Raw genomic sequence first — 15,594 nt, forward strand, 5'->3', positions numbered from 1 at the left:
TTTTTAATTTTTTATTTTTATGGTACATGAAGTTCAAAAGCAATTCGATCCAAACCTCAAAAATTTTTCAGAAAATAGACTTCTAAATTCTTCGGCCATGAGTAGTATGCTGAAATGAGGTAGATAATTTTTGACGAGCAACGTGGCTCTGTGATAGCATGCTTGCTGGCTGTGTGTGTGTGTGTGGGGGGGGGGGGCAGAGGGGGGGGGGGGGGTAGTTCCAAGAATTACATAAAATATTTGATTCCAAGCATGTGGCATTGCACGACATAAAAGGTACATGTCATAGTACCACAATTTAGTACTTCACACCAAACTCACCTTGTTTTACGGATAAGTTAGCAATTGTGCTGCACATTGAAGACAAAATAATGCTTTCATCCTCTGGGCAAACTTGCAAATTCTGTACCATTTGATTTAAAGCAATAGCATCAAACCCTGATAGGTACTGCACATAGTACCTCTGCATCACTTGGCTGTATTTTCGAACAAGAACTGCAATGAAAATAAAACATAGTGAGCTGACATAGTATGTACTACAGAAACTGTGAAATAAGAAAGACTGTACTTTAGGAAATTAAATTAAAGCTTTCAACTATTATTAGGAGGATAAAACCTCAGTAAAAATATACCTTAAGATATGAACAGAAATGAAATTTCAATGGAAAAATACATCTCACAGCACAGACTTATAACACTATTTGAATGGGCAAAATCAGTGTAACACAGCTGATATCAGAATCGACCAATGGAAATTCCAAGTTGGAATATCAACAATATAAGGAAAAGATAGATTGGCACTCACAGTAAAGATGACACCTTGAGTTGCAGACAGGCACAATGAGAAGACACTTACACATTAGCTTTTGGAGATCAGGAAACACACACATATTCATTCACACAAGCAAGAACACCTCTCACACACGATAGCCATCTCCAGCAGCTTGGACCAGAATGCACCATCATCTACACTACACTACACTACATTATACTACAACTGACACTAACTGGATCTGGCTGGCCAGTAGAATTTATGCATACAATGGACTGATTGGCCAAAAAAAATTCAAATGGCTCTGAGCACTATGGGACTCAACTGCTGAGGTCATTAGTCCCCTAGAACTTAGAACTAGTTAAACCTAACTAACCTAAGGACATCACAAACATCCATGCCCGAGGCAGGATTCGAACCTGCGACCGTAGCGGTCTTGCGGTTCCAGACTGCAGCACCTTTAACCACACGGCCACTTCGGCCGGTGATTGGCCAACTTCCATGCTAATTATCTCCTAAATGGCACAATGTATCAAATTTTTTCTTAACAATTATTTCTCAGTAAAACTTATCCTGAAACGCACTTCCTAGTTTTTCAGACTGTTTCTGACCATCCTGTATACTTAACAACAATACATACAGAGAGAAAATGAAGAAAAGGAAATGGCGTAATAAGACTGAATTTGAAAATTGATAAGAGTAAATTCTGCAGAACTTTTTTTAAAGAAAAACATACACTGCATATCTATAGTGGTGAACTGGGTTCCCTACAACTCATGTTCCATGGACTTTGGTTTCCCTGTCCACTTGAACTTGTGAATTTAATTGCTCATAAATGTGACCCCTGAGAATTGATCACTACGTTAACTCACCTTTTGGGAAAAGCAAAGGATGGAAGGGGGGGGGGGGGTATAACTCAAAATCTTTCTGACAAGAAATGCAATGAAACCAAGATTCCGGCTGTCCACAGAACCCAATGATGTTTGGTGAAGTCTGCATTAATCTAACAGATTTACAGAATTGTCGGGGTTAAACAGTGTTACAGCTAAGATCAAGATTTTCCAAGACTCGGGTGACAGAGGGAAGACATCATCTGTGCAGCAAATGGAGCCTGCAGAACGTGAAGAAAGTTCTGTAAAGTACCCATATACAGCAGGAAAAGTAATCAACTTGTCAGAGAACCTAGCACAAAAAGATACAGTGTGGAGAAGAAAACAAGTGGGAGGAGGATGAAGTATATATGATAAAATTAGGTGCCAAGAGAGATAACAGGAAGTCAAAATGAACAACCAGCAGCAAATGAAGAAGAGAAGAAGAACACTGGTGACATCAAAGGCAAAAATGACATCATGTAAGAGGGATTCCAGCACACTCTTGTGCTGCCTTTCAGTTGAATTCACTGAGAAGTCTGGTGATGCTATCACACAACTTAAACACAAATGTAATGAAATGTGCAACTCTTCTTGGAACCTTCTTTATCACTTCCATGAATCCAACTTGACAGGGGTACTACATTACCAAAAATATTCCATAAATGGTTGAGTGAAAATTTTGTATGCTACCTGCTTTACAGGTGAATACAGTTCCTTAGGATTCTTCAAATACGTCTCTTTTTGTATGCTACCTGTTTTACAGGTGAATACAGTTCCTTAGGATTCTGCAAATACATCTCTTTCTGTCATCTGCCTTCCTTATGGCTGTATTTGTGTGACTCTGCCACCATAAACAACTTCACATAGTTGCTACACATACCTGACAATTGTGACTGATTATAAGTCTTTCCAGAAATCAAGAAACACAACACCAACCTGGTCTCCAGAATTCACAGTCTTCTGGATCTTGTGAATGAGTACAGCAAGCCAAGATTCACATATTTTCACATGATTAGAACTTGTGGAGCCCATATTGACAGCTTCCAGAGTTTTCCAGTCTCCAAAAATTCATCATACAAAAGCCCAAAAAGATTCTATATTTCCCAGTGATATAGGTATGCAATTTTCTGCATCTGCCATGTGACCTTCTTAAAGACTGGGACAACCTACAATCATGTGGGGTGTTTTACTGGTCTAGCAACCTATAACAGACAGTTCCTACAAGAGGGGTCAGTTCTACAACATACGAGGCATGTTTAAAAAGTAACGGAATTTTTTTTTAATTTCACAACTTTATACATCCGATTAAAAAATAAATCTCTTGTTGGTACACATGTTCCTGATGTATGTTTGCATTTTCAGCTGTTTTGAATATTTAGTTTATTGTTGACATTTGAAAGGGTTGTGTGTGTTTTCGAATGCTAGGCGAAATTTTTACTTTAGAAAAACATGGATCAAAGCATTTGCATTAAATTTTGCTTGAAAAATGAAATAAAGTGCAGCACAGCACTCAACATATTGACTGTGGCTTTTCACAAATTTACTATGAGTAAGATAAAAGTTTACAAGTGGTACAAATGTTTCAAAGAGGATCGAGAAAATGAAGATGACGACTGCCCTCGATACTTTAGCACATCAATTACTGATGACAATGTGGAAGCAGTAAAGAAAATGGTTCTGGAAAATCACTGAATCATTATCAGGGAGGATGCTGATGATGTCCATATATCCTTTAGTTCATGCCAAGCAATTGTTTTGGATGTTTTTTACATGAAACGTGTAACAGCAAATTTGATAAGTTCAATTACATGTGAAGATTCTTCTCACTGTTTTCTTCGATTACAGTGGGATAGTGGATCATGATTTCCTGAGTTATAGTCATATGATCAATAAGGAATACTACTTGGAAGTTACGTGATGTTTGCATGAAGCAATCCAAAGAAAACGATAATCAGAGCTGTGGCAAAACCACTTGTGGAAGCTGCATCACAATAATGCTCCCACTCACACCTCAATGCTTGTTCATGATTTTTTGGCAAAAAACAAATCCATTATTTTGCCTCAGTCACCATATTCATTGGACATGGCCCCCTGTGACTACTTTCTATTTCTGAGGTTGAAGAGAACCATGAAAGGATGTCATTTTACCACCACTGATGAGATAAAAACAGAATCGCTGAAGGAACTGAACATCATAATGAAAAGTGAGTTCCAGAAGTGCTTCCAAGATTGGAAAAAGGACTGGTACAAGTGTATTATATCTGAGGAGGATCAGTTCGAAAGGGACAAAGTAGTAGTAGTAGTAGTTGTTGTTGTTGATGATGATGATGATGATGATGATGGATAAATGAAGATTCTTTAATAGCAACAAAAATTCCCATTATTTTTTTATCAAACCTCTTATTCTATATAAACTGCAATAGGTATCCCACTGGTTCTAGTGACCTTTCCTCTAATGAGCAATTACAGTTGGTTTTCAACTGGGTCCTGTTATTCAGTTCGTATAATTCCCTTAAGCGAGATAAAAGAAATGCTGTTGACCTTATCCTAGTAAAATGATTCGAAAGTACACTGCACTTAGATGCAAGCAAAACAGAAATTTAAAGCCATTCACACACATATCTAGAACTCATAAATCAGAGACAGAAGGCACTGTTAACATTTTTTATGGTACATAATATATAGGTCAAAAGGTAACCTCTCAGTTCTTCCATGTGAAAAAGCAGCTCTGGCAACTGCCTATCCACCAGGTCTTCTGCAGTTTTTCCTTTACTCTTTTGCTGAGGTGGGTTGTCATTATGGCGCAAAAGCCAGTATACTTCATCCCTTGCTAGGCAGAGGCCAATGAAGATTAACAGTGCCTACAAGCAAGAATTCACAAAAGTATTAACAAGGAAAAAAGTTTCATTACTTAAACATTAAAATTAAATACACTGTCGGCTTCTGAAACTAAATAATTCATGTCTGTATACAGCTGACAACAGTAATGAAGTATGAGCACATTTTTAAGACAACAACTTGTTGAAATCCCAAATATCACTAAACCAGTCATGAGAAATTTACAACAAGAAGTACAACAAATGTGTGGTTTATAAAAATGTTCTTTTCACATATCCACTCAGTATTGTCAGTTCTAAAGCTAATATTAGTATGGGTAACAAGATATAAGTTATAAGGTTAAGAATTATAAGTGTCTAACACAAATTGACAAAACACTGCTATGAAGCCCATTTTACTAAAACAACTTTCTTGTTTCAGTTCTTATGCATGGTAGGCAAGTCTACAGCAGTGCTTCTGGCACATTAATCTGCACTAACAAGGGGAGGCCGCCAATTGTGAAATTCAGATTCGATTCATACTGCGCATAATAAAAGCTCATGGCCAGAGGTGTAATGTGGCAAAGCACCAAGATGCACTTCTCAGCCGTTGTCGAGAAAATCGACAGTTAAAAGAAACCGTTGCGGTGAAATACTCTCTACGATTAATAATTTTCTGCAGCGTCGTGGCGCAGCGGTAAGCGCTCGGATTCGTAATCCGAAGGTCGCCGGATCGAATCTCGTGCCATGCAACATTTTTTATTATTAGCTTTTTGTAATTCAAATATACACAATTCATTAATAGTATATATATATATATATATATATATATATATATATATATATATATATATATATATATATATATATATTTTTTAATATGTCTGCTTGTGTCTGTGAATGTGCGGATGGATGTGTGTGTGCGTGCGAGTGTATACCCGTCCTTTTTTCCCCCTAAGGTAAGTCTTTCCACTCCCGGGATTGGAATGACTCCTTACACTCTCCCTTAAAACCCACATCCTTTCGTCTTTCCCTCTCCTTCCCTCTTTCCTGATGAGGCAACAGTTTGTTGCGAAAGCTTGAATTTTGTGTGTGTGTTTGTGTTTGTTTGTGTGTCTATCGACCTGCCAGCGCTTTCGTTCGGTAAGTCACATCATCTTTGTTTTATATATATATATATATATATATATATATATATATATATATATATATATATATATACTATTAATGAATTGCTTATGCATGTTGGTGAAGGCGGATCGCTCTCCAATTGTACCACCTCCATTTTTCCGTTTGTTTAACAGGGTGTACCAAAGCTCTCACGTCCCCACTGATTTTCGACGATGTTATAAGTTGCGCTAGGGACCGCATCTACCTTCTTTCGAAGTTAGCAGGGAACTACGCTGTTATGCGGCGGCTCGTTTCGGCCCATTCAACATCTGTCCTTCAAGTGTAATGAGCGAGTAACGGAGTTTATATTTCATACCTGCCACACCAAATTTGTGTTCGTGGGGTTTCTATTCTAATTCGAACGTTTGACTTACGCTATACGTATTCTCGTTTCGGAATATTGTTTCTACGTCTTCTGTTAACTATACGTGGTTAACAATATGAAGACAATTAATAACATTTGTGAAATACAACTTTGTTTGCGGAAAACATAATGATGTTCGAAGTCGCCAGTTTTTCCACGGCAAACGACTTTCAACAGCTTATTATATGCATAATTGTTGCAACTGATTGCCGAGAATTATATATCTATAATAGAGGGAAACATTCCACGTGGGAAAAATATACCAAAAACAAAGATGATGTGACTTACCGAACGAAAGCGCTGGCAGGTCGATAGACACACAAACAAACACAAACACAAACACAAACACAAAATTCAAGTTTTCGCAACAAACTGTTGCCTCATCAGGAAAGAGGGAAGGAGAGGGAAAGACGAAAGGATGTGGGTTTTAGGGGAGAGGGTAAGGAGTCATTCCAATCCCGGGAGCGGAAAGACTTACCTTAGGGGGAAAAAAGGACGGGTATACACTCGCACACACACACACACACACACACACATATCCATCCACACATATACAGACACAAGCAGACATCTTTAAATACTGCTTGTGAGATGTCTGCTTGTGTCTGTATATGTGTGGATGGATATGTGTGTGTGTGCGAGTGTATACCCATCCTTTTTTCCCCCTAAGGTAAGTCTTTCCGCTCCCGGGATTGGAATGACTTCTTACCCTCTCCCCTAAAACCCACATCCTTTTGTCTTTCCCTCTCCTTCCCTCTTTCCTGATGAGGCAACAGTTTGTTGCGAAAGCTTGAAATTTGTGTGTGTGTTTGTGTTTGTTTGTGTGTCTATCGACCTGCCAGCGCTTTCGTTCGGTAAGTCACATCATCTTTGTTTTTAAAATATATATATATATATATATATATGGTTATAATAGAGGGAAACATTCCACGTAGGAAAAATATATCTAAAAACAAAGATGATGTGAATTACCAAATGAAAGTGCTGGCAGGTCGACAGACACACAAACAAACACAAACATACACACAAAATTCAAGCTTTCGCAACAAACTGTTGCCTCATCAGGAAAGAGGGAAGGAGAGGGAAAGACGAAAGGATGTGGGTTTTAAGGGAGAGGGTAAGGAGTCATTCCAATCCCGGGAGCGGAAAGACTTACCTTAGGGGGAAAAAAGGACGGGTATACACTCGTGCACACACACACACACACATATGTATCCACACATATACAGACACAAGCAGACATATTTAAATGTCTACTTGTGTCTGTATATGTGTGGATGGATATGTGTGTGTGTGTGTGTGCACGAGTGTATACCCGTCCTTTTTTCCCCCTAAGGTAAGTCTTTCCGCTCCCGGGATTGGAATGACTCCTTACCCTCTCCCTTAAAACCCACATCCTTTCGTCTTTCCCTCTCCTTCCCTCTTTCCTGATGAGGCAACAGTTTGTTGCGAAAGCTTGAATTTTGTGTGTATGTTTGTGTTTGTTTGTGTGTCTGTCGACCTGCCAGCACTTTCATTTGGTAAGTCACATCATCTTTGTTTTTATATATCTGTGTGTGTGTGTGTGTGTGTGTGTGTGTGTGTGTGTGTGTGTGTGTGTGTGTATGCACACATTTGAATTACAAAAAACAAATACTAAAAAAAAAAAAGGTTTCATGGCGCGAGATTCGATCCGGCGACCTTCAAATTATGAACCAGAGCGCTTACCGCTGCGCCACGACGCTGTAGAAAATTGTTAATCGTAGAGAGTATTTCACAGCAACGGTTTATTTTAACTGTCGATTTTCTCGACAATGGCTGAGAAGTGCATCTTGGTGCTTTGCCACATAACACCTCTGACCATGAGCTTTTATGATGCGCAGTATGAAGTGAATCTGAATTTCACAATTGGCGGCCTCACCTTGTAAGACTTACTCAGTATGAGTGATGGATTATGTTTACATGTCAGCGAAAAAACTGTGCGTGGGTGAGTGCTTGTTGCCCACATCTTGCAGACATACCTCACTTGTTGATGGACTCTTTAATGCTTTGTGAGTTTGTTTTTTGTCATAAACTGTATACTCTATCAACTTTTGACTCTACCAATGTGCAGTTATTTCATTATTCTGTAAACAAATACAGTGGGTACAAAATCATCAAACTAGCGGCAGCAACACTAGCCAACGCCGTATTGCAGGAAAAGAAAGGCCTCAGATACCACACCACCTCCAACCTCTCTTTTCTGGTCTGCTAGAAAGTGTAGATGTCTTTATAACACTTATCTATATGTTTGCTTATTAGTTCATATCCATTCATAAGGTAAAGACCATAGAGAACATTAAAATGTTGCAAAATTATCTTTATATACTGGATTTTCTGTATCAACTAACATTTTCTTCCCAATAAGCACATTTCACCACTACTACAATATTCGTTTTTATCCATTTCTACAAATTACCACAAAATTATAAAATACAAATAATTACAAATCTATTGCAATTATAACAATAACTGAAGCTATTTTATCAACAAATGCTGATGAAGATCATCTGGAATGAGTTGCTTAATACAAACAACACCAGCAACCATGTATTTTCTGCCAGAGAACCAACAGCTGAATGAAAACAAAGTTGGTACATGTTGTAATGTAATCAAGCCAGTGGTATATTAGGAATGTTATGATACCAGCAGGTATCGATATCTTCATCTGCATAAAAATAAATTATTGTACACCTACATATTCATATTTCATGCATTTACAACGATGCTGAAGTTTTAACAGAAAATTTTGTAAATTCAGTTGTATTAATTCTACGAATCATATGCCAGCAATTGTCTCTGACAAAAATGTACGCTTTAGCTTCTTCATTGTGTAGAGACTTGGCAGGAAGTGGGCATAAATGAAAGCTGAGGCATTTTGTGAGGCTGCAGAAGGCAGATTTATTATTTCTTTGGTTTGTTCAAACAGTGCTGTCATAATATGTACAATGTCACAGAATACAAATGTTTAAAAGTTCAGACACTTTACTTCATTTAGCATTTCAAAAATTATCAGACTTTCACAATCATTTCATCAGTTAATTTTCTCTGTACTAGAAGAAAACCTGTGGACATTATCATGCCTCCAAAGAAGTCAACAATGCCAAAATCAAGATAATCAAATACGTAAAACTACATAGTTTCATATGTGGACATGTCTTTTGATGCAACTTACTTCAAAATAATGACTAACATCTGGTATGAGGAAAAGTCATTGGATGTGCACCACGGAACAAGAATATTACAAAGTGCAGATCCACCTTCCCATCTCTCTCCATGCACAGTTTTCTGCATACTCAGGATTTTGGAACCCATCAGATACTACACTCAATTGACCACTGAGGTCAGCAACTCATTTGTAACATGGCTGGCAACTGATTTATAAGTTGCCATCCCATGTCCTTTTATCATGAGTAGTTCAAAATGGTTCAAACAAGAAAGTTGCACATGAAAAATGGGTTTACATGAAGCAGTAACTCAGAGTATGTCAAAAGGGAAAAACTGGATATGTCCATCAACTGCCTGAAATTATCTGGAAAATCAAGCAGTCTACTGGTGTGTAGGGTGCTCATATCAACAGTCACATGCAGTGTGTAACGCAATTCTAGAGCAAGTGCAAATTTCAGGCATTAGCACCTTCTAAAAATCAGTTCTGTTTCTGGGATATTGGAGCCATTGTAACAAGCAACATCCAAGTGCACAGACGTTTAATTCATTATTAGCAAGCTCACTACTTCTTATGTTCTTCTGTGTAATGCTATTGTGCGCAATTCTAAATCCTCCACTGAATATACCTTAATCCTTCCAGATTAAAAAATGCAACATACTATGCACAAAAGCTAATAGTATTCTTAATTCATTAAGGACTTCCTGGGAGATGAAACATTTGCTTCTATCCTTTTCCATCTCCCCCCCGTCCTCCTGCCCCCCCCCCCCCAGAAAAAAGTGTGTAACCATCAACGTCATTTTTCTCTACATTAACAATCTGTTTTTGCTCCACATGTCCACCCGATTTCAAGCCATGATTTAAGCCTCACATAACATGCATAAAAGATGCAATGCAGCACTTTTGTATGTCAAATGTTAGGCTTTAAAGTGTTACTACCACTATAAAAAAGTGGACAATGGTATTAAATGAAGCAGCACTAGAAGAGACCATGGAGCATTTTGGATAATACACTTTAGATGAATGAGCAGTTAATCATTTTTTTAGGAGTCTTTTGTTTGACATCCTGCAGGCAGTGAGACTGGACATAATCTGTGAAGTGAACCCTTTGTGGCTTTCCCAGTGGAATCATCCTGGCATCAATGATTATGAAAATCACAACCCATGTGCTTCAGGAAGGCATACATATTTTAGTTCATATCAAATAAGAAGCTAGTCTTTTCAGCACAGTAATCTAGTCGACAGTTTTCCATTCACGAAATTTGAGTTACATTTCAAAAGATACTTAGAAAAGTACTAATCTTTTACTGTTTTGGAAGCAGGATTAAGATTGCATCTCAAAAAGTTGAAATTGCAAACAACATTAACCATTACACAAAAGTTTAGAATTAAGTTATTTTGGACACTAAGCTGAATCTTGTTTGAATTTCAGATGCCACAGAGATATGGGTCAGTGGCATGTTTCTTGTTAGTCTGGGGAGCAAATGTGAACCTGGGCTTAAGATGTTGACACCAAGAATGTCTTCTGCAATGATCTGTACTATATCCTTGGAAACAGGAATTACAGCTCCTCCCACCCCACCCCCCCACCCCCCCTTCTCCAGGAATCTCTCTTACACACTTGTATACTACTTTCAGCAGTAAAGAGCTCAAGCCAAGATATTCTACTACACACTCCAAAAACCCTCCAAGTTCAGAACTACTTTTAAACCTTCACATTAGTTACTGGATGTCCATCACAACAGAACACCACTCATAAATCAATTACACTGTCACCACAGAAATTTCATTGTCTCAGAGGAATGCTACAGTGATGTGGTCTACCATGAACCCAGTGCTACCACCTATATTAAAAGCATTCTACTGTTACATAGCTAATAATATAGCAACCAATTCAACTTGACGATCATACACTTTTGTAGCTTTCTCTTGGAAGACAAATGATCGACAAATTGAATGTGGTGACTGGGACATAAGTCATTTGTTACCTCCCAATGAAGGAGATCTGCAAGGCAAAAAACACAGTGACTGATGATGATGATGATGATGAAGAAGAAGAAGAAGAGGAACGCCACAGAATTGCATTCCAATTGCACTTGGGAAAAATTCACAGCAGTAGTGAGAACTCCAATGGTCTTAAGACAATTGACACAAAAGTTGATCATTTTGTTGGTAGTGGCACATAAAATAATCACATGAAAACCGGAGGCCCTGCAATTCGCTTGGGTCATCTACTTATAGTAAAAAACTTCCATCTGCAGTAGTAAGACAGCATTTCTGTGGAAAGTTCCAGGCTCACAGGCCATGGTCAATGTATAAAACAATTTACTAAGATTTCATCCCCATCTGTAGCAGATACCTTCAGAGAAAGAACTGGCAATTGCATTGATAGCTTAAGAAAGCTCTGAATTTATACGTGCATTATAAATCACATTGCACTACCATTTGTCGAGTGATACTGAGCCTGTGATTATCTCCAATGACACCATTCTCAATTAATAGTGATCAGTCATTTAAGCTGATTTCTTGGTGTGAAGTTGGTGCCCATATTTCACTTTATTTAACTATTTATTCCTTTCTGTTAAAATTATCATGTTGTTCATAAATTTCTATTGTCTCTGAACAGGTGCACGTGATAATGTATTCTCTTGGCTATGATGCTCGACTTATAAAATTTTATTTTGTTGTCTCTACATAGCAAAGCACATCTTTTGCAGTTCTGAAGGATCACTTTAGTTTCCTAGTAGGTTTCAAAATCATTTAAACCCCATTTTACCCAATTCCATCAGTAATCTTGACAGTGCAAGAGAAAAAAAATCTTTGTAGTTATTCTTTCTCATCAGTCCTGTAATTGTCTTTTTGTAGTCACAGTGCTCATTCCACCTCCTCACTGGAGTAACCAATTTTTTAAATGCTAAATGTAAGTAAATGAGTTGTTCTTGTAAGTGAACTGGCTCATCAAGTGGCCAGATATGAAGCCTCATCAGTGCAACCTTACGAAAATAGAACTGACTGAATGACATTCACATGGGCCCGAGTTGTTGGCAACTTCAGCATCGACTTCTTGTTTACAATTATTCCTCTGAATGCAGCTATTTTCAATATATAAAATACTTCTTGCCAGTGAATTTAGTAGCTCTGTTTGGACTAGAGGTGGGTGATCCACTCCTAAATTGACTAAAAGAGCTTGAGCCTTCTACACAGTGAATGATCAAGGACTCAAAAAACAATGAGCTGTTGCCCTTCATGTCTAAAATACCACTCCTGTGTAGCCAGTGAATGAAAATTCTAGGGCAGGCTGCTGCATCAGTGTGCCCAGACTTAGCCGCAGAAAAATATGCTACAGATGATGTGTATGTCTTTATTTATATACCTAACTGTTGTGAGCAAGTTTTGCCAGTCATGAAAGTAACAAAGTTCTTTAGAACACTGCATTAATGCAGAAAACATTTTCTTTCCTTTTATTTCTGCTATTGGTTTGAAGATACAGCTTGCACAGAGCTGCCATGGCAGCCCATTTGGTGCTTCATGGTGAGATACAATACTTTGCAGAGAGGAAGTAGTTGGCAGCTTACTTAGGAGCTAGCAAGCTGCAAGGAACTGACTCCTCACTCCTGACTCGGGAGTCACTCTGTTCTTTGCGATATTGACTCACTCACTGATTTAGTTCCCAGCGATGGCTCACTGCTCCCATACCATTCCTGACATCACAAAGAGCAGGTCACAAAGCAACTCTGAAGCCACCCCACCACTCTTTGTACTCTTGGCTGACTCACTAATTCACATCACAGCATGTGCTCTCCATTCAATATTGGTCCTCCATATATGTTCATTAAATAATAATGTTATGTACATTACATCATTAAATTTTACACATATATTAGTGCATTTAGAGATTACAGAATACACTTAATGTACATTTGTTCTCATTTCAAGTTTTTGTTACTGAAAAAGTGCTTTTTAATAGTAAGCATTTTAATTTTTCCGTCCAACATATTTTAATGTTTCAGGATATAAGCCAACCACAACTCCTTCGACTAGAAGAGATTCAAGCAATATATGTATCATTTTACCAAACTGAGTAAAAAGAGGAATATGTCATTACTGCCAATAGATAACTTCCTGTTTTCCTGGCTTCTCATCAGATCTGAAGATATGTCCAAAGTCCAAGCAGCCAACAGTATCTTTGGAACAATGTGGGTTATGAAGCCAACGCAAATTATTTTTCTGCAGAAATCCGAGAAATTGTTCTAGTGAATTGTCCTCACTGAGGTCTGCTTCCACTTCAGATGAACTTTCCCTTACAGAAAACTGAAGTGACTCTCAATCTGTATACAGTCTGCCATTTTTATTTGGTTCCCTATCAGATTATCATTTATTTTCTTTTGTGACACCCTCATCCTAAACTGATTTTCATTTGCAACAACCCATAAGTAAACGTGTCAAGTTTACTATATTAAATAAAATTATGATATAATATACTTACAATTTTCAAAAATTCATAAATATGTTTTGCCCTCTCTCTCTAACGCCCAGTTATCCAACAAAATTAAAAACGACTTGACCACCGCAGGCAACAGTGGATGGGCAACTATAAATAATAGTTTCTATACATTCATGGGACATTTTATCAATCAGAAGGCTCAATTGAAGTTTTATTTTCTAGAGTGCTCCCAATATGAAAAAGGAAACACAACCCTTATCAAATTTGAAATGTTATCCCCAAATATAACATCAAGTTTAAAATCACTGCCATAATAACGGAAAATGCTTCAAACATGAATTCACTGGATGAGATTTGAAAACCTGAGAGTTTTCAAATATCATTCAGTGCAGTCCCCAACAACCAGTCTTTCCTTTTCATCTTGTCTGGTAAGTCTCCCCTGACCTACAGCACTTGGAGACTTTCCTGAAATCTACCTCTTAGTAGACATCTCCAGTCATTTTCCTTCACCCCTCTTCCTTCCCCTTCAACCCTTCTGCCTGAAGAAGATGCCATTGTCTCCAAAAGCTTGCCTAATTACACCTGTATGAACTTACATCTTACTCTCTCTTCTGTTTTAGTTGGAGAAGTTGGGCCTTCTTTTCCTCCTCCTCCAAAGTGATCATGAGTTTCTCATGAATGAGTTGAAAATGTTGCTTCAGGTGGTACACCTTCCATACCAGTAAAATAACATTAAAAAAGAGCCACTGAAGGCTGGTTTGTGTTAAAAAAGAACTTAATATTCTTCTCACTGTGGGTTGAAGCGAATGGATTTGATTGATTTTTGTTTTGAGGATCTTAACTCCTCAGCCTCTCACTAACTTTGTCCTACAGCGAATACAAAAGAGACTTCGATACTGACAAGACTAAAGACATGAAGTGGTCAGGCCATCTTGACACACACACACACACACACACACCACACACACACACACACACACACACACACACACACACACACACACCGGCAACAAATGAGTGGTGTTAGCAGAGAGGTGGAGGGGGAAGTGCTGGCTGATAGTGCCCATGAGCAAGTAGTGTGGGAACTAACGAGCGACCACACCCGCAATAGCGCGTTTGTCCACCCTTGATATAAAGCTTATAATGTGCCTATAAAATCAGGGCCCCTTGAGTTACATATGTAGTTGCCAGTTTTTATCTCTAAAGATGCCTCCTGCAGATGGGAGTGAAATGCTATTACACAGTTCTATACATTTTCCATGGCCACACAGCTTGGCAGTTTTAACATGAGCAACATGGGCAGTGAAAACATGTGTTAATAGGACAATAGTTAGTGCAGTGAGAGAGATATAGCTGCTGGTGTAGTGAACTTAGTCAAATGACATTGAGGTATCTTTTACTGAATGAATGGCAACTGGCAACCAAAGGCTATATTAATTAAGACAGATTTAGTCAGATGGTTAAACGTTCATCCTATGGTAAGAACTTCTAATCTTAGGTTTGGGATACAATAGATTCATCCAAGGATGCCCAAGAGCTATGACACCCACTGGTTGCTATACACTTGTAAATTACAAGCTGGCAATTGGTAGCTTGATATTATCAAGCAGTAGGCACACAAGATACCATTAAGCTGGTATGCATGTGACATGACCAGCCCATGTGTATCAGCCACAGAAGAGTGAGGAGGAAGAGAAGGAGAAAGCACAAGTCCCACATCCTGCTGCAATTCTTTTCAATTTAACATCATTCTGGAGAAATATCTGTCAATTCTCCTACTTCTTTGTCCGGAAAACTATCAACATGGTCTTAATAAGACATATTAATCCCACTTTGGACCACAGTGTGTTTGAAAATCTGTGGTTATCACCAAGACTCACACAGATCACATCTATATTAGTAGCAATCAATGCTAACCATTAGCCAATGAAAATCACTATTGTTTTATATTCTTTTATTTTAATCTTACAGA

At 38.1% G+C, this 15,594-nt stretch overlaps 1 protein-coding gene across 4 annotated transcripts in view; it reads right to left on the reverse strand.

Annotated features, from left to right (window-relative positions):
• LOC126248690 (membrane-associated protein Hem) overlaps positions 1 to 15,594 on the reverse strand; it is a 188,283-nt gene that overhangs the window by 107,253 nt on the left and 65,436 nt on the right. For all 4 annotated transcript variants that reach the window (XM_049949972.1, XM_049949970.1, XM_049949971.1 and 1 more), the window contains exons 9-10: positions 4,343 to 4,505; positions 322 to 495 (exon numbers count right to left, since the gene is read on the reverse strand). In XM_049949972.1, the coding sequence (XP_049805929.1) occupies positions 322 to 495; positions 4,343 to 4,505 (337 nt within the window). The remainder of the gene's footprint in view (positions 1 to 321; positions 496 to 4,342; positions 4,506 to 15,594) is intronic.

This window comes from Schistocerca nitens, chromosome 3 (genome assembly GCF_023898315.1).
Source record: "Schistocerca nitens isolate TAMUIC-IGC-003100 chromosome 3, iqSchNite1.1, whole genome shotgun sequence".
Classification (NCBI taxonomy): domain Eukaryota; kingdom Metazoa; phylum Arthropoda; class Insecta; order Orthoptera; family Acrididae; genus Schistocerca; species Schistocerca nitens.